Source organism: Oncorhynchus masou, chromosome 9 (assembly GCF_036934945.1).
Source record: "Oncorhynchus masou masou isolate Uvic2021 chromosome 9, UVic_Omas_1.1, whole genome shotgun sequence".
NCBI lineage: Eukaryota > Metazoa > Chordata > Actinopteri > Salmoniformes > Salmonidae > Oncorhynchus > Oncorhynchus masou.
In genome coordinates, this window is record NC_088220.1 from 55,796,764 (window position 1) to 55,821,456 (window position 24,693).

Below are 24,693 nucleotides of genomic sequence, written 5' to 3' on the forward strand. Positions count from 1 at the left end.
CTTGCTGATGGAAGGAGGTTTTCACTCAAAATCTCACGATACATGGCCCCATTCATTCTTTCCTTTACACGGATCAGTCGTCCTGGTCCCTTTGCAGAAAAACATCCCCAAAGCATGATGTTTCCACCCCCATGCTTCACAGTAGGTATGGTGTTCTTTGGCTGCAACTCAGCATTCTTTGTCCTCCAAACACGACGAGTTGAGTTTTTACCAAAAAGTAATATTTTGGTTTCATCTGACATTATGACATTCTCCCAATCTTCTTCTGGATCATCCAAATGCTCTCTAGCAAACTTCAGACGGGCCTGGACATGTACTGGCTTAAGCAGGGGGACACGTCGGGCACTGCAGGATTTGAGTCCCTGGCGGCGTAGTGTGTTACTAATGGTAGGCTTTGTTACTTTGGTCTCAGCTCTCTGCAGGTCATTCACTAGGTCCCCCCCGCTCACCGTTCTTGTGATCATTTTGACCCCACGGGTTGAGATCTTGCGTGGAGCCCCAGATCGAGGGAGATTATCAGTGGTCTTGTATGTCTTCCATTTCCTAATAATTGCTCCCACAGTTGATTTATTCAAACCAAGCTGCTTACCTATTGCAGATTCAGTCTTCCCAGCCTGGTGCAGGTGTTATGTACTTGAGTGAAGACCCAAAAGCGGTTTAACAGAAACAGAGTTCTTTTAATGAAAAAACAGGAATGGCATAGATCCTCTTCCGACGTTGTCAATGGCACAATAGAATACCCGCAGAGAGGGTGACAAATGAAACATAAAGTCCCTCTGATGAATAGCTGGGTAGCGGCGACAGGCTGCAGGTCGCTCTGGGTCGGTGCGGGTCACAGAGGAACGGTGGTAGCTGATCACACGTAGCATATGATGAACTGGACACGGTGCAAACAAAAGATAGTTAGTAGAGTACAGGATGCACCTGCCAGGCAGACTCCGACAGGATAGGACTAGGAGGAAGCAAACGAGACGATAGCTTGCTTCTGGCATGAGAAACACAAATGAGAATCTGACACCGAAAGTAGCAGGAACAGAGAGAGAAATAGAGACCTAATCAGAGGGAAAAAAGGGAACAGGTGGGGAAAGGGTGAACGAGCTAGTTAGGGGAGATGAGGAACAGCTGGAGAAGGAGAGAAAGAGAAGGTAACCTAATAAGACCAGCAGAGAGAGACAGAGTGAAGAGAAAGGACAGGAACAGACATAATAAGACATGACAGTACCCCCACTCACCGAGCGCCTCCTGGCGCACTCGAGGAGGAAACCTGGCGGCAACGGAGGAAATCATCGATCAGCGAACGGTCCAGCACGTCCCGAGAGGGAACCCAACTCCTCTCCTCAGGACCGTACCCCTCCCAATCCACTAGGTACTGATGACCACGGCCCCGAGGACGCATGTCCAAAATCTTACGAACCCTGTAGATAGGTGCGCCTCGACAAGGATGGGGGGGGACGGCGGGGGCGCGAAGAACGGGCTTAACACAGGAGACATGGAAGACCGGGTGAACGCGACGAAGATATCGCGGGAGAAGAATCGCACTGCGACAGGATTAATGACCTGAGAAATACGGAACGGACCAATGAACCGCGGGGTCAACTTGCGAGAAGCTGTCTTAAGCGGAAGGTTCTGAGTGGAGAGCCATACTCTCTGACCGCAACAATATCTAGGACTCTTGGTTCTACGCTTATTAGCGGCCCTCACAGTCTGCGCCCTATAACGGCAAAGTGCCGACCTGACCCCTTCCAGGTGCGCTCGCAACGCTGGACAAAAGCCTGAGCGGAGGGGACGCAGGACTCGGCGAGCTGAGATGAGAACAGCGGAGGTTGGTACCCGAGGCTACTCTGAAAAGGAGATAGACCGGTAGCAGACGAAGGAAGCGAGTTGTGGGCGTACTCTGCCCAGGGGAGCTGTTCTGACCAAGACGCAGGGTTACGAAAAGAAAGACTGCGTAAGATGCGACCAACAGTCTGATTGGCCCGTTACATTGACCGTTAGACTGGGGATGGAAGCCGGACGAGAGACTGACGGAAGCCCCAATCAAACGGCAAAACTCCCTCCAAAATTGAGACGTGAACTGCGGGCCTCTGTCCGAAACGACGTCTGACGGAAGGCCATGAATTCGGAAAACCTTCTCGATAATGATCTGAGCCGTCTCCTTAGCAGAAGGGAGCTTAGCGAGAGGAATGAAATGAGCCGCCTTAGAGAATCTATCGACAACCGTAAGAATAACTGTCTTCCCCGCTGATGAAGGCAGTCTGGTGATAAAATCTAAAGCGATGTGAGACCACGGTCGAGAGGGAATGGGAAGCGGTCTGAGACGGCCGGCAGGAGGAGAGTTCCCAGATTTAGTCTGCGCGCAGACCGAACAAGCAGCGACAAATGCGCGTCACGTTCCCGAGTGGGCCACCAGAAACGCTGGCGAATGGAAGGGCGTACCCGAACGCCGGGGTGGCCGGCTAACTTGGCAGAGTGGGCCCACTGAAGAACGGCCAGACGAGTAGGAACGGGAACGAACAGAAGGTTTAGGACAAGCTCGCGGCGACGGAGTGTGAGCGAGTGCTTGCTTTACCTGCCTCTCAATTCCCCAGACAGTCAAAAACACGCCCCTCAGGGAGAATCCCTCGGGGTCGGTGGAGACCTCAGAAGAACTGAAGAGACGAGATAAAGCATCAGGCTTGGTGTTTTTTGAGCCCGGACGATAAGAAATAACGAACTCGAAACGAGCGAAAAACAGAGCCCAACGAGCCTGACGCGCATTAAGTCGTTTGGCTGAACGGATGTACTCAAGGTTCCTATGGTCAGTCCAAATGACAAAAGGAACATCGCCCCCTCCAACCACTGTCGCCATTCGCCTAGGGCTAAGCGGATGGCGAGCAGTTCGCGATTACCAACATCATAATTACGTTCTGACGGCGATAAGCGATGAGAAAAAAACGCGCAAGGATGGACCTTGCCGTCAGAGAGGGAGCGCTGAGAAAGAATGGCTCCCACGCCCACCTCTGACGCGTCAACCTCAACAACAAACTGTCTAGAGATGTCAGGTGTAACAAGAATAGGTGCGGATGTAAAACGATTCTTGAGAAGATCAAAAGCTCCCTGGGCGGAAACGGACCACTTAAAGCACGTCTTAACAGAAGTAAGGGCTGTGAGGGGAGCTGCCACCTGACCGAAATTACGGATGAAACGACGATAGAAATTCGCGAAGCCAAGAAAGCGCTGCAGCTCGACGCGTGACTTAGGAACGGGCCAATCAATGACAGCCTGGACCTTAGCGGGATCCATCTTAATGCCCTCAGCGGAAATAACGGAGCCGAGAAAAGGGACAGAGGAGGCATGAAAAGTGCACTTCTCAGCCTTCACATAAAGACAGTTCTCCAAAAGGCGCTGGAGGACGCGTCGCACGTGCTGAACATGAATCGGGAGAGACGGTGAAAAAATCAGGATATCGTCCATGTAAACGAAAACAAAAATGTTCAGCATGTCTCTCAGGATCGTTAACTAGTGCCTGAAAGACAGCTGGAGCGTTAACGAGGCCGAAAGGAAGAACCCGGTATTCAAAGTGCCCTAACGGAGTGTTAAACGCCGTCTTCCAATCGTCCCCCTCCCTGATGCGCACGAGATGGTAGGCGTTACGAAGGTCCAATTTGGTGAAAAACCTGGCCCCTGCAGGATCTCGAAGGCTGAAGACATAAGAGGAAGCGGATAACGATTCTTAACTGTTATGTCATTCAGCCCTCGATAATCCACGCATGGGCGCAGGGACCCGTCCTTCTTCTGAACAAAAAAACCCGCTCCGGCGGGAGAGGAGGAGGAGACTATGGTACCGGCGTCGAGCGATACAGACAAATAATCCTCGAGAGCCTTACGTTCGGGAGCCGACAGAGAGTATAATCTACCCCGGGGGGGAGTAGTTCCCGGAAGGAGATCAATACTACAGTCATACGACCGGTGTGGAGGGAGAGAAGTGGCCTTGGAACGACTGAACACCGTGCGCAGATCGTTCCTCCGGCACCCCTGTCAAATCACCAGGCTCCTCCTGTGAAGAAGAGACAGAGGAAACAGGAGGGATAGCAGACATTAAACAGGTCACATGACAAGAAACATTCCAGGATAGGATAGTATTACTAGACCAATTAATAGAAGGGTTATGGCGAACTAGCCAGGGATGACCCAAAACAACAGGTGTAAAAGGTGAACGAAAAATTAAAAAAGAAATGGTTTCGCTATGATTACCAGAGACAGTGAGGGTTAAAGGCAGCGTCTCACGCTGAATCTTGGGGAGAGAACTACCATCTAAAGCGAACAAGGCCGTGGGATCCCTTAACTGTCTGAGAGGAATGTCATGTTCCCGAGCCCAGGTCTCGTCCATAAAACAGCCCTCCGCCCCAGAGTCTATCAAGGCACTGCAGGAAGCAGATGAACCGGTCCAGCGGAGATGGACCGGAAAGGTAGTGCAGGATCTTGAAGGAGAGACCTGGTAGTTGCGCTCACCAGTAGCCCTCCTCTTACTGATGAGCTCTGGCTTTTACTGGGCATGAGGTGACAAAATGACCAGCGGAGCCGCAGTAGAGACAGAGGCGGTTGGTGATTCTCCGTTCCTTCTCTTTGGCCGAGATGCGGATACCCCCCAGCTGCATAGGCTCAGCATCAGAGCCGGCGGAGGAGGGTGGCAGTGATGCGGCAGGTGGCAGTGATGCGGAGAGGGGGGCAACGGAGAACGCGAACTCCTTTCCACGAGCTCGGCGACGAAGATCAAACCGTCGCTCTACGCGAATAGCGAGAGCTATTAAGGAGTCCAGACTGGAAGGAACCTCCCGGGAGAGAATCTCATCCTTAACCTCGGCGAGGAGACCCTCCAGAAAACGAGCGAGCAAAGCCGGCTCATTCCAGTCACTAGAGGCAGCGAGAGTGCGAAACTCAATAGAATAATCCGTTATGGATCGATTCCCCTGACATAGGGAAGACAGGGCCCTGGAAGCCTCTTCCCCCAAAACAGAACGGTCAAAAACCCGTATCATCTCCTCCTTAAAGTCCTGATACTGGTTAATACACTCAGCCCTCGCCTCCCAGATTGCCGTGCCCCACTCACGCGCCCGTCCGGTAAGGAGAGAAATGACGTAGGCGATGCGGGCTGTGCTCCTGGAGTAAGTGTTGGGCTGGAGAGAGAACACCACATCACACTGAGTGAGGAATGAGCAGCACTCAGTGGGCTCCCCAGAGTAACACGGCGGGTTATTGATCCTGGGCTCCGGAGACTCGGAAACCCTGGAAGTGGGCGGTGGATCGAGGTGGAGTTGGTGAACCTGTCTTGTGAGGTCGGAGACTTGGGCGGCCAGGGTCTCAACGGCATGTCGAGCAGGACAATTCCTCCTCGTGTCTGCCTAGCATCGTCCCTGGATCTCGACGGCGTGAAAAGGGTCCGGAGCCGCTGGGTCCATTAGTGGTCAGATTCTTTTGTACTTGAGTGAAGACCCAAAAGCGGTTTAACAGAAACAGAGTTCTTTTAATGAAAAAACAGGAATGGCATAGATCCTCTTCCGACGTTGTCAATGGCACAATAGAATACCCGCAGAGAGGGTGACAAATGAAACATAAAGTCCCTCTGATGAATAGCTTAGCGGCGACAGGCTGCAGGTCGCTCTGGGTCGGTGCGGGTCACAGAGGAACGGTTAGCTGATCACACGTAGCATATGATGAACTGGACACGGTGCAAACAAAAGATAGTTATAGGATGCACCTGCCAGGCAGACTCCGACAGGATAGGACTAGGAGGAAGCAAACGAGACGATAGCTTGCTTCTGGCTTCGAGAATCTGACACCGAAAGTAGCAGGAACAGAGAGAGAAATAGAGACCTAATCAGAGGGAAAAAGGGAACAGGTGAGGAAAGGGTGAACGAGCTAGTTAGGGAAGATGAGGAACAGCTGGAGAAGGAGAGAAAGAGAAGGTAACCTAATAAGACCAGCAGAGAGAGACAGAGTGAAGAGAAAGGACAGGAACAGACATAATAAGACATGACAGCAGGTCTACAATTTTGTTTCTGGTGTCCTTTGACAGCTTTTTGGTATTGGCCATAGTGGAGTATGGAGTGTGACTGTTTGAGGTTGTGGACAGGTGTCTTTTACTGATAACAAGTTCAAATAGGTGCCATTAATACAGGTGACGAGTGGAGGACAGAGGAGCCTCTTAAAGAAGAAGTTACAGGTCTGTGAGAGCCTGAAATCTTGCTTGTTTGTAGGTGACCAAATACTTATTTTCCATCATAATTTGCAAATAAGTTAATTAAAAATCCTACAATGTGATTTTCTGGATTTCTTTTCTAATTTTGTCTGTCATAGTTGAAGTGTACCTATGACGAAAATTACATGCCTCATCTTTTAAGTGGGAGAACTTGCACAATTGGTGGCTGACTAAATACTTTTTTGCCCCACTGTATATGGTATAAGGTAGCCTACATACTGTATATTTTATCCAATATATAATGTTGCCTAAATATAATGTAGCCTATATATAGTATAATGTAGCCTATATACAGTATAATGTAGCCTAAATATAATGTAGCCAATGTATAATCTAGTCTGTATATATAATGTAGCCTATATATAATGTAGCCTGTATAATGTAGCCAATATATAATGTAGCCAATATATGTGTGTGTGTGTGTGTGTGTGTGTGTGTGTGTGTGTGTGTGTGTAGTGAATATATAATGTAGCCTATATCTAATATAGTGTATGTATGATGTAGCCTTTATCTAATGAAGTGTGTATATAAATAGGCTATATATAATGTAGTGTGTATATATAATGTATTGTGTATATATATAATGTAGCCTGTGTATAGAATGTAGTGTGTATATAATATAGCCTATATCTAATGTAGGCTATATATAATGTAGTGTGTGTATATATAATGTAGTGTGTGTGTGTGTGTGTGTGTGTGTGTGTGTATAATGTGTGTGTTTATGTGTGTGTGTGTATATGTATAATGTAGTGTATATATAATTTAGCCTATATCTAATATAGTGTATATACTGTATAATGTAGCCTGTATCTAATGAAATGTGTATATAAATAGCCTATATATAATGTAGTGTGTATATATAATGTTGAGTATATATGTAGTGTGCATATCATGTAGCCTATATATAATGTAGTTTATATATAATGTAGGCTATATATAATGTAGTGTATATATCAGTAGTGGTTTCTTTGCAGCAGTTTGACCATGAAGGCCTGATTCATGAGTCTCCTCTGAAAGGTTGATGTTGAGATGTGTCTGTTACTTGAACTCTGTGAAGCATTTATTTGGGCTGCAATCTGAGGTGCAGTTAACTCTAATGAACTTGTCCTCTGCAGCAGATGTAACTCTGGGTCTTCCTTTCCTGTGGCGGTCCTCATGAGAGCTAGTTTCATCATAGCGCTTGATGGCGTTTGCAACTGCACTCAAACTTTCAAAGTTCTTGAAATTTTCCGGATTGACTGACCGTCATGTCTTAAAGTAATGCTGGACATTCATTTCTCTTTGCTTATTTGAGCTGTTCTTGCCATAATATGGACGTGGTCTTTTACCAAATAGGGTTATCTTCTGTATACCACCCCTACCTTGTCACAACACAACTGATTGGCTCAAATGCATTTAGAAGGAAAGAAATTCAACAATTCACTTTTAATAAGGCACACCTGTTAATTGAAATGCATTCCAGGTGACTACCTCAGGAAGCTGGTTGAGAGAATGCCAAGAGTGCGCATAGCTGTCATCAAGGCAGGGTGGCTACTTTGAAGAATCTGAAATATAAAGTATATTTTAATTTGTTTAACACTTTTTTGGTAACTATATGATTACATATGTGTTATTTCATAGTTTTGATATTTTCACTATTATTCTACAATGTAGGAAATCAACAAAATAAAGAAAAACCCTTGAATGAGTAGGTGTGTCCAAACTTTTGACTGGTACTGTATATCTATGATATAGATGTGGATGGCTTTATATTTGCACTGAAATATAATTGTGCCTCCATGTTCAGTACTTAGTAAAGGTGATACTTCTAGCAGCAGGTCAATGTGGAACACACAACCGCTCCACATACCAGCTGTCCCGTTTATCAGCATGGCTTTATGCCCGATTGTCACTGCCACTTCCTCCAGACCTGGGGGGGGTTCATTATGACTCACACATACCTCACACGTCTGCCCAGATATAACGATACCGGGATGAGGCCATTAATATCTCTGAAACGGTTGTTTCTACACCGCCGTCCAAGTTCCACAGACGCTTGACCCAGTAGACTTCCAGACCGTGTAACCTGATAACTCCTCTCTACGCTTGAATAGGAAAGACTAAACAGGATATTGAGATGTACAGTAAAAACACATTTGACTACATTTGTAATCTGCAGTAGCCTGAAGCACTTTCTGCAATGCTCCATTATATAAAGTGGTTCAGAGGTGAACAGAGTACAGAGTTTTCAATGGCAATGTGTGTGAAGTCTATCATCCTGGAAAAGCCTCATCTTCTCTCTCCCCTTCCTCCCCTATCTCTCTCCCTCTCTCTCCCCTTCCCCTTGCTATCCCCTTTCCCTCTATCACTCCCCCTTCTCTCTCCCCTTTCCCTCTCTTTCCCTCTCTTTCCCTCTTTCTCTCCCTCCTCCTCTCTCCCTCTTTTTCCGCTATCCCTCCCTTCCTCTTTATCCTCCCTCTGTCTCTTCCAACACCCTGACAATCCCCTACAGGAGCATGCCTTTGAAAGCAGTCAGAAGTACAAGGAGGGGAAGTTCATCATCGAGCTGGCCCACATGATCAAGGACAACGGCTGGGACTGAAAGACGAAGTGTCATCCGTGACTCAGTTTGGGGTTGAATGGGGGTGGATGGGAGGGAAGGAGCCGAGTGTGTGGGTGAGTGTGCGACTTTGATTTACCATGGACCTCTGTCCTCCCCTCCTGATGACACACCAGCAGCCTCCAGGGTGGAGGTAGTAGGGGAGTGTGTGTGTGAGGCTGTAGTAGCAGCCTGGCCTGCCCCTCTGGGCTCTGTGTGTGTCTGGACTGGAGGAGGATGTCATTGGGGATGGATGGACACCACCAGACACACACGCAATGGCAAGCAAACACACACACACACACACACACACACACACACACACACACACACACACACACACACACACACACACACACACACACACACACACACACACACACACACACACACACACACACACACACACACACACACACACACACACACACACACACACACACACACACACACACACACACACACAGCCATGCATGTCCCAGACCAACATCCAAGCCTGATGGGTAGCTCTTTAGATCGAGAGCCAGGCCAAGGCCAGTAATGTTGTGTTACTATCTATGTTAGGGCGGGTTGACCTGCAGTGTGAGGAGAGACCAGGCCCTGGCAGGGTCAGTAGCCTTGGGTTAAACAGCTGATGGGAGCTCTCGTCTGTATGTGAATGAGATGGCCTAAGATGATTATCCCCAAATCCAGCTGATCTGATCCACCCAAGGCCGTGCCAGGTGGGACAGTGATGAGGCCTGGTGTTAAGGTTTGGCACTGAGGACTGTAGGGGCTGGGCGGGGGAAGGGTTGAGGGGAGGCGGGTCAGGGAGAGGGCAGGTCCTGATTCTGGATTCTAGTCCACCCTGGTTGTGGGGTTGTAGGTACAGCTGGTTGCACAGCCGTGTGATCCACTCCAGGTCTTACTGGCAGCAGTTTGTGTTGTGCAAGTCAGGATGATAGGGAGTGTGAAAGGATTCAAGGATACGTCTAAACTCTGGGAAGAATGTGATCAGTCAGTGCTTTGGCTCTCTCCATCATCCGTAGATGCCTGAAATCATGTCTTGTGATGTTTGGATACTTCATGTGTTGTGTCTGATGTAAGTTAAGATACATCTACCATCACCACTTTGGATTAAATTTGAACTATAGAGTTAAACATCTTTGACTTTTGAAACTCTGATTTGAACAGGCTTGGAGATTTGGTTCTAGTGTCTTGGCCTGGTATGGTAACTGAAAGCAGTTGGGATGTGGAGGCCTTTAGGAGATGCTCTTATGAAGTTCTGAAGCTTTCTTTCAGTCTTGGATGATCATAGCAGTTCATAGATTGTTACACACACTCTAACTTACAACCTGGCCCTCACATAAAACACTGAACAGAAAAGCCGTACAGTAGACCTGTGGATTTTTCTAAACAGAAGCCAACTAAGCAACACAACTAATCAAACCAATCTCCCTGGTATCCACGGCAACTGACTGGCAGTCCAGAATTCCAATCAGAGGCTGTAGAAGTCCCTAGCACAACCAAAGAACACACCCATCTACAATAAATTGACCAAACACAAGATACATTTTTTTTGCTTGGGTCAAAGTGTTGCACAACATGGGGTTGAGAATTGTTGTTGAAAGCCAAGGTTATGGATAGCCTTTCTGTGATATAATGCATTATGATTTTTGTAAATGACAGATCTTAATATATATACATATATTATAATTTATGTCAATCTCTGTGTTACTAAATGTAAATAGTAATATGTGATGTCTCTTATCTATGATCGTCATGATTATGATTTGGATTCTTGCCATGCTTTCTCTCTGGTATATCCCTCGTCGGTCGAACAATATTTACTACTTTTTTACTCTTTTGAAAATGTTTCAATTTTAGTGTCTTTTGTAAAGGAGGAGATAGGAGTGACAATATCATTGGAACTTGGTCAATTAAAGCATCACCTTGGTACCTGTATTGGATGTGTTCTGCGTGCTATGTTGGTCTTGGATATACATCACCATAATGTATCAATTATCAGGGTCAATGTTCTTTTGTATAGAACGGAATATAATTGTCACGTAGAATATGATAGTGACGTAGAATATGATAGTGACGTAGATTAGGATAGTGACGTAGAATAGGATAGTGACGTAGAATAGGATAGTGACGTAGAATAGGATAGTGACGTAGAATAGGATAGTGACGTAGAATAGAATAGTGACGTAGAATAGGATAGTGACGTAGAATAGGATAGTGACGTAGAATAGGATAGTGACGTAGAATAGGATAGTGACGTAGAATAGGATAGTGACGTAGAATAGGATAGTGACGTAGATTAGGATAGTGACGTAGAATAGGATAGTGACGTAGAATAGGATAGTGACGTAGAATAGGATAGTGACGTAGAATAGGATAGTGACGTAGATTAGGATAGTGACGTAGATTAGGATAGTGACGTAGAATAGGATAGTGACGTAGAATAGGATAGTGACGTAGAATAGGATAGTGACGTAGGCTGAAGACAGACGAGATCTATATATACAGCCATTTGCAATAGCCTACATCTTGTATACATATGCTAATATGGATTAAATTATTTTTTTCCCCTCATCAATCTACACACAATACCCCATAATAACAAAGCTAAATAATTAAAAACTGATATCACATTTACATAAGTATTCAGACCCTAGTACTTTGTTGAAGCACCTTTGGCAGCGACTACAACATCGATTCTTCTTGGGTATGATGCTACAAGCTTGGCACACCTGTATTTGTGGAGTTTCTCCCATTCTCCTCTGCAGATCCTCTCTGTCAGGTTGGATGGGGAGTGTCGCTGCATGGCTATTTTCAGGTCTCTCCAGAGATGTTCGACTCGGTTCAAGTCTTGCTGGGCTACTCAAGGACATTCAGAGACTTGTCCCGAAGCCACTCCTGCGTTGTCTTGGCTGTGTGCTTAGGGCTGTTGTCCTGCTGGAAGGTGAACTGTCATCCCAGTCTGAGGTCCTGAGCGCTCTGAGGCAGGTTTTTATCAAGGATCTCTCTGTACTTTGCTCCGTTCATCTTTCCCTCGATCCTGACAGGTCTTCCAGTCCCTGCCGCTGAAAAACATCCCAACAAAATGATGCTGCCACCACCATGCTTCACCATAGGGATGGTGCCAGGTTTCCTCCAGACGTGACGCTTGGCATTCAGGCCAAAGAGTTCAATCTTGGAGAATTTTGTTTCGCATTGTCTGAGAATCGTTTAGGTGCCTTTTGGCAAACTCCAAGCCGGCTGTCATGTGCCATTTACTGATGAGTGGCTTCTGTCTGGCCACTCTACCATAAAAGCATGATTCGTGGAGTGCTGCAGAGATAGTTGTCATTATGGAAGGTTCTCCCATCTCCACAGAGGAACTCTGTCAGAGTGACCATCGGGTTCTTGGTCACCTCCCTGACCAATGCCCTTCTCCCCCGATTGCTCAGTTTGGCCGGGCGGCCAGCTCTAAGTTTGATAATTCCAAACTTCTTCAATTAAAAAATGATGGAGGCCACTTTGTTCTTGGGGACCTTCATTGCTGCAGAAATGTTTTGGTAACCTTCCCCAGATCTGTGCCTTGACACAATCCTGTCTTTGAGCTCTATTGACAATTCCTTCGATATCATGGCTTGGTTTTTGCTCTGACATGCAACGTCAACTGTGGGACCTTTATATAGACAGATGTGTGCCTTTCCAAATCATGTCCAAACAATTGAATGTACCACAGGTGGATTGCAGTCAAGTTGTAGAAACATCTCAAGGATGATTAATGGAAACAGGATGCACCTGAGCTCAATTTTGAATCTCATACCAAAGGGTCTGAATATTTCTGTAAATAAGGTATCTGTTTATTTGTAATACATATGCAAAAAGTTCTAAAAACCTGTTTTCGCTTTGTCATTATCGGGTATTGTGTGTAGATTGATGAGGAAAAAAGGTATTTAATACTTTTTTTTGAATAAGGCTGTAACGTAACAAACTGTGGAAAAGTCAAGGGGTCTGAATACTTTTCGAAAGCATTATACATACATATAAATAGTGGAAAAACAAAATGGCAGCTTCACCTTATCTATAGCAGCTCTTGAGGACTGATTATACATCACCACTTCGAGCCTCATCAAAAACAAATGTGATCATTATTTTAGCTCGAAACCCATGCTGTTTTCGTTGGGAGGGAAACAGATTTCATGGGAGAATGTGTGGGCTGTTCCTCTCTCCCGTCTCTTCTTCTTTCACTTTCCCTATCTTCTCCCTCGCTTCTCTCTCTCTCGCTTTCCTATCATTCCCTCGTTCTCCTTCCCCTTCAACCCCTCTCCCAAGGGGAGGGGTTTCCAGTGGATGCTTGGTGCCAGGCTGAGAGGTGGCTCTGCTGCATGGTCAGTCCACCTCCCTCTTAGATCATTACAGCAGATGTTGCTGTGTATTTGGCCAGTTCTCTTAGCAACCGCACAGGCTCTATTTTGTGGAGGTGTGGCACAATGGTAGGAGCTGGTGTCGTGAACTGTCTGTCTGTCCGTCTGTCTGGACCCAGCCTTTACTCCCAGCCTCAGACCAACGGGCCATGAATATGGCGTTGTGAAACAAACGCATAGAGTTACTCTGTACTATGAATAAAGTAAGAAAGAAAGCATTTGCTTCTCCCAAGTGCTTCAGTTTAACCTGTGGCTGCATTCAACTATTGGCCCAAAACTTTTATGAAAGTATGTGAGCCATACTGTCTCACTCACAGAGCCTTCGTGAAGGTACTGTGTTGCCTACTACACATACTGTACCACCTACAGAAAGAAGATGCACACACCTGAAGAGGTTGAATGAATGATTGGACTTCATTCATATCATTGTGTGATCATCGCCTCCCCCGATCCTCCCATCAGCTTTCTCATGAACAGCCCTCAGCCGACCCAGAGGGCGAGTTAGGACTCACTTCTTGACATTTCCCTGCTCCGGCCTGAGGACAGAAACCAACCCACACAGACTGGCTGTCTATAGCAGGGATAGAAGAAAACACAATGAATGCAGTTTACACTCCTACTTAATTCATGGCCTTGTTTGTTTGTGTCTTTTAGCCATACAAGGCTTCATTACAAACCCACAAGCGTCAAATCATCTTTCTGTGAACAGATTGAGAAACAACACTCAAACGGTCCTATGCCTGTGAACTGTGACTGTAGCTGGGAACTGTCCCCCTCTTCTTAAAGGTGTATGCTCTTTATTGGGAGCAACACTGCTTTCCTAGCTGTTTAAGGGTATATTGGTGTGATATCTCACCATAAGGTCACCGGGGACTCGGCTAACCTCTAAAAGCTGTCCAATGAACAGCAGGCACTCTGTCTCAGTCTGTGTTGGTGAAACATCATCGCCCCTGAGAAAGCAGCGTCATTTGCCTTTTTGTTTGTTTGCTTTCAAGAACCACAGCCCTTATAGAGGAGAGACCGAGAAAAGGAAAGCTCTTTATTTTATTGTCCAGTGACCACATGTCTGTATCAGTCACTTATAGAGATTCTTTGGGATTTTGGCATTGATGCCTTTTATCTACGCCCCCAGTCAGATGAACTTGTGAATACCATTTCTTTGTCTATGTGTCCAGTATGAAGGAAGTCAGTTTACGAAACTGCCTCTAACGCTGACCAGCGTGAGCATAATGACTGGTGTTCAACGTGCAAGGCAAGCGAAAACAATGTAAGCAAAGGCCTCCAGTGAGGCAGGCTGGGTTTGATCATAGTTTATTGTTCCTATGGCTGACACCCTTATTCACACAAACATTGGAACAGTGATTACATTCACATGGCCTGGCTTCACATTAAGAGTCCTTAACAATAAGGGCTCCTTTTTAGAGCTTTAACCCTGTAAAGGCACACAAAGACTATAGCTCCTCCTGGCTCCAAGTAGATGAAAAGGTCAACTCCACACTGAAGTCTTGTGATGCGGGTAGACCCAAGACATTTTCCTGGTCAGGTCATGTGGTCAAAAAACAACAACCTACCCGACTGATAACAGATCACACGCATCCTATGAATGACCTAGCATGTGATGGTTCGCTAGAATCCATCTCATATTGTGATTCTGCACATGCTGTTATGGGCATCGTTCTACTGTTATTGTCCAGTTTTCCTCAGTGGAATATATCGTTTTCCCCTCCTATATCCAAAGCACTATGCATCAGAACCACAGTCACTATCCGATAAATAAAATGACAATGTAAAGGACCCAGATCTTGTTTACTTCAGCGGAATAAAAAACAACAACAACCCTGTCAAGATTAACATCTGTGATGAGAGCAACCGGGGGGGCTGTAGTGTGTCTGAATGGATGTGTTGTTTGTTTGGGATGTGGGGGTGGGGTCCGTCCAGGCCTCATGACGAGAACCTCAGTCATCGGAGTATAGGGGGAGAGAGGCCGCTCTCAGTCTCGCCCTCTGCCAGGGGACCTGATGGAGCCTAGTGCCTGTTCAGCTCCCAACCAACCGCAGGGAACTAAAAATAGCTCAGCCTCACTTGGAGCCATGGAATCACTCCTCCCCTCCCTGCTTGTAATGGATTAGAGAGGACACAACACGGCATCAGCCTACAACACAAATCAGCCAAACAACAGCCGAGCAAACAGCATCCTCCACATTGTTGTACAGGACATTGATAATGAACAATTGGAAATAAATTAATACATTGGGTAAACTTTTTGTTTTGTTTTGTTACATTAACCAAAGAAAAATGAATACTGACACGGTGGTGTGTGTGTGGTCAGTCTGGTCAGATGTCTTCGCTGGGTGCTCAGGTCTGGTCTCAGTTAGGAAGAGATCCCAACACAGATCACCCATAGCTGAGGACAACAGTACAGTACACAGCACAGCATAGGGGGAAGGGGTGTTTACTTCTAGTTGCTCAGAAACACCCACAGAGAGGACAACATGTAGGGCCTGACACCTGTTCACAATGAAGACTGAAATAAATAAACCAGCATGCTCTCCTGGCACCAAATGGGAGAAAATAGACAGAAACAGGGAGGGACTAAATAAGAAACATTTATTTGCCTTTGCATTCTAAAAAACGCTTTCTGTTGTGTACCCTAATGAACACAAGTTGTGTTCGATTAGCAATAAATGGTGGGATTCACTGGTACTGTATGGCTGTCTGTGTATGCAGTATAGAAGTGTGTGTGGCAGATAGAAAACAGGTCCAGGAGTTAATGTAGGGTCTAATCCCTCTAGATTATACAGATTGATTCACGCTCAATTTCCACTTTGAAAATGTATATTTTTAGATTGTATGTGCGAGCGTGTGAAAGGGACTCATATACACATGTAGAACTAAGTCTTTCCTCCAGGACTGAAGAGGGCTGAGAGTTCTATGGAATTGCAGTGATGCCCAGATTGAGAGATTGATTGAGACTGTCGGACTTCCTTGCCATGCAGTCTACCTGGAAAATAAACTCAGCAAAAAAAGAAACGTCCCTTTTTCAAGATAAGTCTCAAAGATAATTTGTAAAAATCCAAATAACTTAACAGATCTTCATTGTAAAGGGTTTAAACACTATTTCCCATGCTTGATCAATGAACCATAAACAATGAATGAACAGGTCTTAACGACCTGTGGAACGGTCGTTAAGACGCTAACAGCTTACAGACGTTAGGCAATTAAGGTCACAGTTATGAAAACATAGGACACTAAAGAGGCCTTTTTGCTGACTCCGAAAAAATCCCAAAGAAAGATGCCCAGGGTCCCTGCTCATCTGCGTGAATGTGCCTTAGGCATGCTGCAAGGAGGCATGAGGACTGCAGATGTGGCCAGGGCAATAAATTGCAATGTCTGTACTGTGAGATGCCTAAGATAGCGCTACAGGGAGACAGGATGGACAGCTGATCGTCCTCGCAGTGGCAGACCACGTGTAACAACACCTGCACAGAATCGGTACATCCGAACATCACACCTGCAGGATGGCAACAACTGCTGGAGTTACACCAGGAACGCACAATCCCTCCATCAGTGCTCAGACTGTCCGCAATAGGCTGAGAGAGGCTGGACTGAGGGCTTGTGGGCCTGTTGTAAGACAAAACCCACCGTCGCTGGACAGAACTGGAAAAAGTGCTCTTCACTGACTAGTCATGGTTTTATCTCACCAGGGGTGATGGTAGGATTCGCGTTTATCATCGAAGGAATGAGCATTACACTGAGGTCTGTACTCTGGAGTGAGATCGATTTGGAGGTGGAGGGCCTGTCATGGTCTGGGGCGGTGTGTCACAGCATCATCGAGTTGAGCTTGTTGTCATGACCCTCCAGCATGACAATGCCACCAGCCATACTGCTCATTCTGTGGGTGATTTCCTGCAAGACAGGGATGTCAGTGTTCTGCCATGGCCAGCAAAGAGCCCGGAACTCAACCCCATTGAGCACGTCTGGGACCTGTTGGATCGGTGGGTGAGGGCTAGGGCCATTCCCTCCAGAAATGTCCGGGGACTTGCAGGTGCCTTGGTGGAAGAGTGGGGTAACATCTCACAGCAAGAACTGGCAAATATGGTGCAGTCCATGAGGAGGAGATGCACTGCAGTACTTAATGCAGCTGGTGGCCACACCAGATACTGACCTGTTACTTTTGATTTTGACCCCCCCCTTTGTTCAGGTACACATTCTTCCATTTCTGTTCGTCACATGTCTGTGGAACTTGTTCAGTTTATGTCTCAGTTGTTGAATCTTATGTTGATACAAATATTTACACATGTTAAGTTTGCTGAAAATAAACTCAGTTGACAGTGAGAGGAAGTTTCTTTATTTGCTGAGTTGATAATGAAGGGCCATCAGAACAGGATAGACTGATTATTACGCTGGATACAGGGGTCTATTTCATGATGTGAATTTTAAATGGCTGTACATAACTTTAACCAACAGTGTACTTACTTGGGCATCGATGTTGACAGCAAGGTCCTATACAGACGTCAAGGAATTGACTTTAATCAGGTATGACTCTCGGTATTTGTAAACAGGTCTTTCTTTAATGAGTGGAAAAGACAGCAGGATATTGGTGCATTAGTCTACTCTCAGATCAATTGGAGAGAGTTAATTTGACCACAACTTTGTTTTCTATGCAATAAATCAAATCAATACTCTCCACAAAGGCTCTAGCTGAACATTGAAAGGGGATATATTCTTTCTCCAGTCCAGGCATAACGTAATCTTATTGTGTATAGTATAGTATAGTATAGCAGTAACAATGGTAGGAATGGAACTGTGTAAATGCGAGGGGCCTACTATTCAATACTGTGCTGAATAGATTGAGTGATATGAAAGATATGGTTTGACCCAATGTAATTGTTTTGTGATATTGTGGGCTCCCTCACATAGTAGAAACCTTATTATTGAGAAGAGGGAGACATTTCTCCACAACACTGGTAAATACTGGGTTAATATGACCACTACACCCCCCCCCCCTCCCCCCCGCGCCATCTACCTTTAGTCCCATTGTCTTGAGATTGAACAACACAGTGTTCCGGGCCACAACTAATCACACTTATGTAACAGTATTACTGTACAACTCACACAGAAGGAATTTTGGTAATCTTCCTACATTTAAACAATAATTAAATGTTAGACATTAATCCACGCTAGACAGTACAGAGAAAGATATCCATCCTACAGCTCCTGTATCAATCACAATGATTAAAAGGGTCATAATAATTATCCCCATTTTCCCCAGAGCATTACATGTCATAGAATCCTTAGAAAGAGTACATGATGAGATGGCGTCCTACAAGAGGAATGGGACGGGCTATCTGGAAATTGCCTACGAGTAGCTCACTTAATCATTTGAATGATACATTTTCCTAATCACTTAAGGGTTCATGAACTAATTAAATATGAACTAATTAAATATTCATGAAAATTTCAAGGGCTTTGAAAAAATTGCAGCAGCTTACCTTGACCAGTCCTCATCGAAGTGAGCAAAATAACTAAACAAACAAGCTTTGGTCATATTAATGAGTTGAAATATTTATTTTAAAAACTGAAAAAATAAAACAAACCCACATACATAGTTTTTAGTATATCATAAAAAGACATTATTTCAAATGTTATTTTGAGTACTGTTTGTTTCTCATCGACTACAGTGAGCGGCAGTTTGAAAGGCTGGCTGAGCTGGTTGGACTACAGACACAAACCAAAGGGTGAGAGGTTAATAACCAGGAAGTAGTGACGGAAGTACACCGCTAAATCGTCATTAAATACCCAGTGTCACAACTTTTTATATAAAACAGCCAAAAGCATAGCAGAATATTAAATACTCAAAGGGGCATTAAGACACACAGGAAGACAAACTCAAAGAGCATCACACAGAGAAAGTATGCCATGATTAAACCAGATCTGGGTCCAAATAGTATTCATACATTTTTGAATTGCATTGCTTTTCATTGAGCCTGGAGTGCCAGATGGGTGTGTTTTGAAGCACATTTGGGACTATTTCATTGGTTCCATTGCGCCAGGCAAGCTCAAGAGAAGCTAAAGTACTTCAAAGGAAAACACATACTGGATGAAACCCTACTAACCTAACTCATTGTGTACTCGACAACATACGATGTTCCCATTTCTTTTCATAAAGCCAGATTGAAGAGCACTAGTGTCCACTGGCAAGAGAGAGGTGGAGGAGAATTCATGACGAGTCTCTGTAATGTAGTAGCTCTGCTGTGAAACACTGCCCTCTTGTGTCAATGTAACTTATTGGACAGGTCTAGGTATATACTCCCCGTTTCAGTTTTCTTCCGTTTGGTGCCTAATGAACACGGCCCAGGTGTTATTGCTATTGCAGACAGATGGAAGTTGTCGGTTTCTCTGTCTAGGCTTTACAGCTACGTCGTCTGGTGAAGCTGATGAGAACCCAGCAGTGTGGGTGTGTATGGCTGCATTCCAATTCCCTGCCTTTCTGCTTATTACTTGCTCACTCCACCATCTTTCTTAAGTCCATTCCTTTCAAATCAATGTGGGGGAGCCCCTGGGGAAAAATAGTACATTATCAGACGGCAGCTTATTGAAGTAGATTTTCCAGCTACGTTACAGAGACCAGGAAGCTCACAGCCACACAGCCAATCAACGGTCCAGCATGATCAGGGTCGTGTTCAATAGGACAAGGTGTAGGATACAGTTTTGCAAAGGAAAACGAAAACAAGTGTTTCTTATTGGACACGTTCAGGTAGTACCTTTTAGATTCACTCCATTTTCTTCCGTGTTGTGCCTAATGAACACAACCAGGGGTTCAAAGCAGCCCCAGAGCATCACACACCACTTCAACGTCAGCAGCAGTCCTATCTGGCTGGACAGACACACCACACTACTGTCTTTAGAGAACCTAAACCCCATTCATTTCAACAGACAGAGCTCACTTCATGGACAGATCTATTTCTAGTGTATCCTCAGGGTAGCTGGGTGTCTAAACAGTCAACTCTAATAATAACAACAACAACAGTCATCATGGTCTTTAAACCAGGAGGCGAAAAGGCAGAAGTCTGTATCTCGGTGGGCATATAGCTCAGACGGGGTTTGGGTTAGAGAGGTAAAAGCTCACAGTGAGAGGAAAAAGAGGACCCAGGAGAAAAGAAAACTGGCGAGGGCAACAACTCTACGACTTAGAATAACAACGCAACAACTGTTTAGTGGGAGAAAAACACACGCCTGTTTTTGTTGCACTGATGAGACATTGGGTGGGCAAGGGGTGGGGTCTAACTGGCAATCAGTCAAGTCTCTGATGAGAGATTGGCCCTTGTGCAATGCATTGTAGGATGTCTGGTTGTGAATAACTTGTGCTCGTGGTTGGTCGCTCCACACACACACACACTTAGTGGTGCTCCCACTGGGACAAAACGAACCGTTGGTAGAAGACAAAGGATCCATCAGCAGGTGTGCTATTCCTCAACAGTCGAGGGGGAGGGGCCAGGGAGGTAGTCAATCCATCCCCCATCACTTTCCCTCCTCATCACTGTCCCATTGGAAGCCACCGTGAGCAAGAGGAGCATTTTAAAAAAGCACCTTTTTATTTGGCTTTCATAAAAATTAAAAAATAAATAGGAAGAGAAAGACTGAAGAGTGTATAAATGGGGCAAGAGGCAGAGCGAGAGAGAAGTCAGTCTTGTGGTTGGAGGAGAGGTGGGGAGCAGACCTCAACCTGTACCTGTGAGAAGAGTAGAGGAATATTAGACTGGGCTTCAACACAACCAAAAGGCCAAAAAGAAATCACACACACACACAACCGCTATTTCTGCCATAGTGCCTCTGAGTAATCATGTTGAGACACACATACGCACCTTCGTCCTCCTCCCCCCAGCCCTCGGCCACCCCGGCCAGCTCGTAGTGCTTCTTCCTTAGCTCTCCTAGACGCTCTCGCTCCTTCTGCAGCTTTGTCTCCAGCTCTAGAACCGAAACCTGACAACACATACAAAAACAGTTTACTTAGACTTACAACACACACACACACACACACACACACACACACACACACACACACACACACACACACACACACACACACACACACACACACACAGAGCACTTACCTGTGAGTCCATCTCCTGCCTCTTGATCTGAGTGAGGGTCATACTGGAGAAATCCATGGTGTCTGAAGCACGCAGTCATAGGAGGGAGAGAGAAAGAAAGAAATTCAGCATTCAATCACAAAACATTAAGTCAATACATGTCATGTTGATCTCTCACTGTAAATCCATGGCCACACTAATGTTAACCCACTCACCTTTCTCCTCGATCTGGGACTTCCCGGACTTGGTGGAGGCTACAACTCCGGCGGTGGCCTGTGTGACCCCTTTGGATGCCAGCTTCAGGCGGCCCAGGTTGGCGTTGTCTTTGTCTGCCTTCACCTGCCCAACAGACCAGAGAGTGGCTGGGTTACCAACACGAATGGGTCATGGGTGTGTCTTAAACACATGTAGAGATATGGTTGACACACCAAGTGATGAGAGAGATGTAGGTTGGCATATGTACATACGGTTGTGAGTGTCTCACGCACACATGCACAGTTTCAGTTACCACATGGTAAAGTGGGTGGGGTTTTATCCTGACTGTTTGGCCCTGTCCGGGGGTATCGTCGGACAGGGCCAGTGTCTCCCGACCCTCCTGTCTCAGCCTCCAGTATTTATGCTGCAATAGTTTATGTGTAGAGGAGCTTGGGTAAGTCTGTTATATATGGAGTATTTCTCCTGTCTTATCCGGTGTCCTGTGTGAATTTAAGTATGCTCCCTCTAATTATTTATCTTCTCTCAGAGGACCTGAGCCCTGGGAACATGCCTCAGGACTACCTGGCATGATGACTCCTTGTTGTCCCCAGTCCACCTGGTCATGCTGCTGTTCCAGTTTCAACTGTTCTGCCTGCGGCCATGGAACCCTGACCTGTTCACTGGATGTGCTACCTTGTCCCGGCCCTGCTGTTTTGGACTCTCTTTCTACCATACCTGCTGTCTCTAACACTGAATGATCGGCTATGAAAAGCCAACTGACATTTACTCCTGAGGTGCTGTCCTGTTGCACCCTCTACAACCACTGTGATTTTATTATACCCTGCTGGTCATCTATGAACGTTTGAACATCTTGACCATGTTCTGTTATAATCTCCACCTGGCACAACCAGAAGAGGACTGGCCACCCCTCAGAGCCTGGATCCTCTCTAGGTTTCTTCCTAGGTTTTGGCCTTTCTAGGGAGTTTTTCCTACCCACTGTGCTTCTAACATCTGCATTACTTGCTGTTTGGGGTTTTAGGCTGGGTTTCTGTATAGCATTTTGTAATATCGGCTGATGTAAAAAGGGCTTTATAAATATATTTGATTGATTGATTGATATCACTACACAAGAAGTACCGTCTCACCTTGGATGCGGCCACCAGTTGTGCAGTGCTGGCTGCAATCTCATGCGAACACACCATCAGCTCCTCGTACTTGCCCTTGCCCTGCACCACCAGGTCTGCTGCATCTCTATGGGAAACATTACGCAGAGCATTATGGGTAATGTAGTACATCCTGCTACTATTTCAACGGTTATAGGCTATACGGTAAGGGTCTGGAGTCATGTAGTCAGGAAAAACCTCTGGCCTAAATGAGTGTATTCCAGAATACCATGGTGTTGTGGAGTAGTAACACTGCTGTAACAGTGCTCCGGTGCAGTAATACGAGGTTACGTTAGAAGAAAAAGTGTGGTACTACTTACACCAGTACTGTTGCGCCCCAGCCCACGGCTTTGGAGGCTGAGATCAGGCCTTCAGTCCAGCGAGAGTTCTTGACATAGAACTCCTTCATGGATGCTGCCCCCTGGTGGAACGAATATATATTATATTGAAATATACACTGAGTGTGCAAAACATTAGGAACGCTGAAGTTTCCCCCTCCATGTCAATGAGGGGGAAGCAGCAGTGGGAGCACTGAGCAGAAGCTATATAGGCAGCAAAGAGGGCAGCAACTACATTTAAAAAATACAGCACATGCGCATAAATCTCTGCATCAATAGCGGAGTCAGCCACTCCGTATATTATATTATTATACATTATGATGCACATATGATAGGTTTCTGTTTCTCACCCTGCCACTATCCACAATGTCCCTTTGCAGATCTTTCGAAGACAGAACGAGCTCTTTGATGGCCTGCATCAGGTCTGTACAGGAGGCCAGGATCCTATGGGGGGCGATAGAGGACACATTAGTTCGGCAGCTCCACATCTTGATCTGAAACGTTTCACTCATTTGAAAGTTATGTGATTCTCAAAGCCAGGGTTGTGTTCATTAGGGCACGCCATGGAAACGTTTTAAGAAGGGGACGGAAAAAAAGGAGCTTTTCTTACTGGACATGTCCAGGAGACTCACCTCTCGTTGACCTCCATCTTAACCCCTGTGTCGACTGCACGCGACTTGTCGAGCATATCCTGTCAATGGAATAGAACAAATAGAGGAAATTAGACACCTTTTGTAAAATGAAACCAGAGGGTTCTTTTCACACACACACACACACACTTCTGTTTTTGTCTGGATCCTCCTTGGTGATGATGGTGACACACACACACATACACAAATTGAGCTGGTTACCTCTATCCTGGCGGCTGCTGACTCCACGGCGGCTGATGTGGCAGCCATTTCCTGCTCCACCAGATCTCCCAGCTCCCCCTGCTGCAGCTCCAGACCCCGAGGACGCAGTTTCTACAGACCAGAGAGGGAAAGAGACAGAGTGTGGGGGAGCTGACCTGTGCCTGAAGGTCAACTTCTAGTGTTGTGATTTCCCCTCCACGGGTCACATACTTTGTTGAAAGGATAAGAAGCACTGAGACTCATCTTATCATGATGACATCCCCTGGTTTAAATGTGCACAAATAGGCATTATGAAGACATTGAGGTTCTCAGTATGATTGCAGGGTGTGGACTTCCACTAAATTTAGTAGACCGATGTCACAACCATGTCAGAGAATTTCACAACCATGGCAGGCCAGCACTAGAGGTCGACCGATTAATCGGAATGGCCGATTAATTAGGGCTGCTTTCAGGTTTTCATAACAATCGGAAATGTACACCTTTATTTAATCTTTATTTAACTAGACAAGTCAGTTAAGAACACATTCTTATTTTCAATGACGGCCTAGGAACGGTGGGTTAACTGCCTCGTTCAGGGGCAGAACGACAGATTTTTACCTTGTCAGCTCGGGGGATTCAATCTTGCAACCTTACAGTTAACTAGTTCAACGCTCTAACCACCTGCATCTCATTGCACTCCACGAGGAAACTGCCTGTTATGCGAATGCAGTAAGCTAAGGTAAGTTGCTAGCTAGCATTAAACTTATCTTATAAAAAACAATTAATCAATCAATTATAATCACTAGTTAACTACACATGGTTGATGATATTACTAGTTTATCTAGCGTGTCCTGT

At 45.7% G+C, this 24,693-nt stretch overlaps 2 protein-coding genes across 4 annotated transcripts in view; one reads left to right on the forward strand and one right to left on the reverse strand.

Annotated features, from left to right (window-relative positions):
• LOC135546267 (protein yippee-like 2) overlaps positions 1 to 10,760 on the forward strand; it is a 31,436-nt gene extending 20,676 nt beyond the window's left edge. The window contains exon 5 of the mRNA XM_064974558.1: positions 8,730 to 10,760. Coding sequence (XP_064830630.1) covers positions 8,730 to 8,819 — 90 coding nt within the window. The 3' untranslated portion in view covers positions 8,820 to 10,760. The remainder of the gene's footprint in view (positions 1 to 8,729) is intronic.
• An 8,008-nt stretch (positions 10,761 to 18,768) lies between these two features.
• LOC135546269 (huntingtin-interacting protein 1-like) overlaps positions 18,769 to 24,693 on the reverse strand; it is a 47,387-nt gene continuing 41,462 nt past the window's right edge. For all 3 annotated transcript variants that reach the window (XM_064974561.1, XM_064974560.1, XM_064974562.1), the window contains 9 exons: positions 23,860 to 23,970; positions 23,641 to 23,699; positions 23,359 to 23,452; positions 22,991 to 23,091; positions 22,653 to 22,758; positions 21,528 to 21,651; positions 21,334 to 21,395; positions 21,085 to 21,202; positions 18,769 to 20,951 (listed from right to left, as the gene is read on the reverse strand). In XM_064974561.1, coding sequence (XP_064830633.1) covers positions 20,941 to 20,951; positions 21,085 to 21,202; positions 21,334 to 21,395; positions 21,528 to 21,651; positions 22,653 to 22,758; positions 22,991 to 23,091; positions 23,359 to 23,452; positions 23,641 to 23,699; positions 23,860 to 23,970 — 786 coding nt within the window. In that variant the 3' untranslated portion in view covers positions 18,769 to 20,940. The remainder of the gene's footprint in view (positions 20,952 to 21,084; positions 21,203 to 21,333; positions 21,396 to 21,527; positions 21,652 to 22,652; positions 22,759 to 22,990; positions 23,092 to 23,358; positions 23,453 to 23,640; positions 23,700 to 23,859; positions 23,971 to 24,693) is intronic.